At 47.2% G+C, this 5180-nt stretch overlaps 1 protein-coding gene across 1 annotated transcript in view; it reads left to right on the forward strand.

The window, feature by feature from the left end:
• The first annotated feature begins 2554 nt into the window (after positions 1-2554).
• The window catches only part of Npy (neuropeptide Y), a 6773-nt gene continuing 4147 nt past the window's right edge, over positions 2555-5180 (forward strand). Inside the window, exons 1-2 of the mRNA XM_031381858.1 lie at positions 2555-2670; positions 3469-3656. Coding sequence (XP_031237718.1) covers positions 3469-3656 — 188 coding nt within the window. The 5' untranslated portion in view covers positions 2555-2670. The remainder of the gene's footprint in view (positions 2671-3468; positions 3657-5180) is intronic.

Here is a 5180-nt window from a genome sequence, read left to right on the forward strand (position 1 = left end):
TCAAGGCCAGCATGGTCTACAGAATGAGTACCAGGACAGCCAAGGCTATACAGAGAAACCCTGTATCGAAAATAAAAAACAAACAAACAAACAAAAACCTAGAATAAAGAGTTGGCATGATGGGTATTAAAGAAACACATAATGAAATTCTAAAGATGAAAGTTACATTGTCTAAGGTGGGAAATCACTGAATAAAATTGACAAGGATCACATACTGGAACAGAAAAGATGAAATAACTAAAGATGTAGCAATGAACTGACCAAAATAGAAAGAAGAAAAAATAAAAGAACAAATCAAAATAGACTGGCAGTGACCTGTGGTACAGAGCTCACGTCAGTTGATGACTTGATGTTTGTTTCCCTATGAGAAATAATTGCTTACATCAATATAGTGACTTATCAATCAATGCCCATGCAGAGTTAGTCACAGCACAAGCTGGAAAGAACCTGAGATCTAGGAGGAGCTGAGTTAGTTCTCGAAGTTGAGGGGTATCTTAGAATGGAAATGTGTCAACAGTACAGTATGTACTGTTGACATTTGGGTGAGTCTCAGCTTAAGGGTGTTGGATTAAAAAAAGAAAAAACATTAAAAGCAGAGATGAGAAGCCACTGGGGAGCTGGGGTAGAAATGCAAAAAAAAAAAAAAAAAAAACAGACCCATGGAGGAAGGGAGCAGGGAGGAGCAGGAGAGAGCACTGTCAGAGGGATGTCACAAAGTCCAGGGTGATGAACCTATGCTCTTTACGGCTTCATGGATGTGGATGTGTATCCAAGGGAATATTTCAAACATTTGAAACTTCTTAGTGTATTTTATTGATAGTTCAGAAAAGCTATTACAATAGATAATCATGCATATAAATAAAAAGTCAATGACGTTGACTTAGGAACAAAGGAGAGAGCTAGCAGCTATGAGACTGCTGCTTTGAATGGCCTTTGATTTTGTTTGTTGAGGGGAGGTTGTTTCTATGAACTGCACCGTGGTTACAGGAAACTACAGTGGGGGGGGGGGGTTAATTGATGGAGTGGTATCAGGAGAATGACAGAATGTTGAGAGCCCAAGGCCAGATGATGCAGCTTGGACAACAAGAGAACAGGGTGTGACATTCTGGGCACACCCTCCCAGGACTTTATTTTACAAATGCTAGAGGGAAAAGTTCCTGTTCTCAAGCACCAACATTATAAAGTAAGTTAATCGGATTCCCACAGAGTCCCCTGCTCAAAGGTGGTGTCCCCCCCACACACCCTAAGGGGTACTTTCTCCCAGATCCTGTGACTCCTGCTAAGTCCACGCTTCAACCGATGTGCATCTCTGATTCCCTACAAAAATAAGATTACTTTATTGAACAGCCGTGTGTGCCTTCCTCCTTATCAGAGGGGACTTGTTAGATGCTTTGCCTTTTATCAAAGGTCCTCATGTGGTCACAATAGCAGCCCTGACAGCTCAGGGTTTGTGGCCCTGCTGCAGGTTTCTGACATAGGGAAAGCGCAGTCTCCTAGCTGCGAGGGATATTGGTGTTTAGGATTATCATTTGATCACAAAGTGTCTCTGTCTCTGTTCTCCCTCTCTCTCTCTCTCTCTCTCTCTCTCTCTCTCTCTCTCTTTCTCTCTCTCTCTTTCTCATTAATAGTTAATTTAGCACTATTTAAACAACACACAAAGTGACACTCGAACGAAATCATTTATTGTAGCTTTAAAATAACGCATATCCACTTTAACAATGTACCGTTTTATACTTAGATTCAAACTTCCAGGGGCACTAAACTCAAGCGTACCTTGTAAAAATCCCCATCTGGTAAACATAATTTCAATATCGTTCATATTTATTCGACAAGTTTAACACGACGAGCACCCTGGTGTTGGTCTTTTAATCTGCTCCATTTCAATCTGAAAGCAAGTGCTCCTTCAGGCGTTAACCGAGCTCACTCGGGACTTCACAAGGCTTAAAAACAAGGGCACGAATCGCCGCCACTTTCCCGCTGTGTATAGAGAAGTCTCCGGGCGCGGACTCCCAGTGGCAGCCTCGGGGAGTTTCTAGCTGAGGCCGAGCCTGGCTAGCAGCGTTGGGGCGAGTGCTTGGGGGAGGGTCTACCCTTTGGGGAGACCCCAGTGGTCCATAGAAGCCTCTGGGGACCTTGCGGTCCGGAACACCTGCTCCTGGAGCGGGAAAAACCTTGCTCGGCTGCCTCCCTCCCAGAGCGCACAGTTGTCCCGCTGGCCCCAGAAATGCTCTCCAAGTAGAGAGTATACAGGCTCCTACAGACCCGCGCTCAGAGAGATGACAATTCCCGCGACCGACAACCTAAGCGGTCCCCTCTTCATCTCTCTGGCGGGACTCGACGGGGAGAAGGAGAGAGGGCTCGCAGGGATGCTCGCTCTTTGCTGTTCCCTTCTCCCCGCAGAGCGGGCCGCCTAGAACTGGGGTGTGGGTGGCTCCAGACTCCGCCACTCGAGCGGCTGTGGCTCCAGCCTCCTCCCCCGCTGGGGGAGGGAAGTGGCTGTGGGAGTCACCCGGGCGTGACTGCCCCCGAGGCCCCTCCTGCCGCGACAAGGGCGCTCCATAAAAGCCCGTTGGCGACCCGCTCTCCGCATCCCACCGGTGGATCTCATCCCTCACAGAGGCACCCAGAGCAGAGCACCCTCCGCGCAGCGACGACATCCCGCCAGCCACGGTGAGTGCCAGGACCAACTGGGACAGGGGCGCGGGCTCCCAGACCTCAGTGAACTTGCCCCGCAGCCGGTTCCCCGAGCTTTCTCTGCCTGCTTGACACCCAGCTCTTTGGGGCGGATAAATTTCACTTGCTGGACTCTGGTTCCACTGTCCACCTGCCCTTCCCCGGGGCCCTCCTATCTAGGCGCCCCGCCTCCGTGCCTGTTATCTTTTGAGGGTAAGGAGAAGAACGTGGGGACACCTATCCCAGGGCAGCGGAGGGGTTTTGCTTGTTTGTTTAGATGGTTGGGTGGTTACAACCAGGAATCCAGATCGCATACAAACTCCTACAGGGAGATTCCCCCAAGTATTGTCTCTTGCATGGGATGCCCCGCGCCCAATTTCCTCCAGGATCCGAACTGAGCCTCTGGGTGACCGACTGTCACAGCGCCTGTAGCCATACAGATCAAAAGCGACCCAGAAGAAAAGTTTTCTCCCCCGAGGCTGATTTAGGAACGGGAGGAGAAAAGTAGTCATTCTTTAAGATAGAGGGCAGAACTTCCAATTCTGTTCTAAAGAGGGGACCTCTGCCTCTCACCAGGAGGGTTGGAGGGAAGTTTCCTGAACTATGGGGGCGGAGCAGAGGACTCATGTCGGGGTAAGCGGTCCTCTAAAGCTCTGGAAGTGGCACCTGTCCAATCTGGGCTTTTTTCCCCTGGGGTCTCGGGTGGGAATAGATGAGGGTCTAGAGTGGAACCTGGAATTAGGACAAAGGCAAGTATTTTCAACATCTCCAAGTCTGAGCCTTCTGTATCCACAGATGCTAGGTAACAAGCGAATGGGGCTGTGTGGACTGACCCTCGCTCTATCTCTGCTCGTGTGTTTGGGCATTCTGGCTGAGGGGTACCCCTCCAAGCCGGACAATCCGGGCGAGGACGCGCCAGCAGAGGACATGGCCAGATACTACTCTGCTCTGCGACACTACATCAATCTCATCACCAGACAGAGGTGAGTACATCCGTGGCTGTACCTAGAGCCTGGAAAAACTGCGGTTCTGGGGATCTTGGTCACCAGGGACCATTTCTTTCTCCTTGTTCTGTCCCAGCATAGGGAAGGATCAGGCATACATTCAGCTCTAGATAAATATCTGAGCTGGGTACACACTCCACAAACTGGATACATTGTCTTTGTCACTAGACTTTCTCTCCAATCCCGGAGCTGGAGATTCAGTGCCTCTGGGCTGTTGTCTGTCTCCCACTCACTTTTCCTGCCTTTTTGCTTACATCAGCTGGGGACTTAGCACCAGTCTTGGGAAAAGGCCTGCATCCCAGCAGGGGTGTAGCAGTGTAAAGGTGTAGAGAGAAGAGGAAACCTGACCTAGAGTAAACAACTACAACCAAAGAAAACCAAGGACACAGCCCAGCTGTCAAAAGGGTGGAGGGACCTTCCAGCCTGCCCAGGGCAAAAGGAGTGGCAGCACTTAGGGCAGTAAATAAATAAATAAATGAAAAATAGAGCCATGGGTTTCTTCTGAACTATTTCAGTCCCACACTTGAAAATTTCTAGATGGCCTTAAAAAGCTGACTTTTCTCATTTTATAGCAACTGAGCCCTGAAAAGAAAGTGTCCCATTAAGAAGAAACAAAACAAGACAAAGCCTTTGCATTAGGGACTCTGGTGGATACAGCTCCAACTGCCTGGGACCTGAAAGACAAACCATGATCTGTATTTTTAATGTCCAGAAAGTCAAAGAGTTGTGTCTTGCCTTTCCTCCCAGCATTAAAATCAAGCAGAAAAAAAAAAAATCAAATCTAAGCTATTTTACAAACAATATGAGACTTAGTTTGCAAAACCGGTGCATCTTAGTTCTAAATCATTTAACAACCCATTTCAATTACTGAGAACCCTGAAGGACCATATAGGCAAGCCCTTTGGAAGCATTAATGTTCTTTACTTAGCATGTTTCAATTATGCATAGTAAATTGACAGAGAGAGGTTAAACTGCTCACGACCCAGGGGATGTTTGGATGGGATACAAAAGGGAGGTTGTGCTTCTAAAACAGTTGCGTGTTCTTAATTTCATCAGAAAGGTATGTGGCATTCTGAAAGCCCTCTGGGGAAAACAATTCCAGTGTATACAGAATTGCTTAAGTAATACAGGCTCATAAGCTTTTGAAATCTGACCATTTTGACTAGCAAAAGCAATTGGGTTTTTGAGCCTGATAAATAGACTTCCCAGAAAGCCAATGACTTCAGGTTTTTTTTTTTAATCCATACAGCTCAAAAATAAATTACACAATTGAAATGATGGCATTTTTTCAAGATTTATGTATGTACTTTATTCATATGAGCATTCTGTCTTAATGCAAGCAAGAAGAGGGCATCTGATCCTATTACAGATGGTTTGTGAGCCACCATGTGGTTGCTGGGAATTGAACTCAGGACCTCTGGTAGTTAAACTACCAGTGCTCTTAACCACTGAGCCATCTTTCCAGCCACAACACTATAGGTTTTGTTGTTGTTTGCTTTTGGT

This window comes from Mastomys coucha, unplaced genomic scaffold (assembly GCF_008632895.1).
Source record: "Mastomys coucha isolate ucsf_1 unplaced genomic scaffold, UCSF_Mcou_1 pScaffold20, whole genome shotgun sequence".
NCBI classification, from domain to species: Eukaryota; Metazoa; Chordata; class Mammalia; order Rodentia; family Muridae; genus Mastomys; species Mastomys coucha.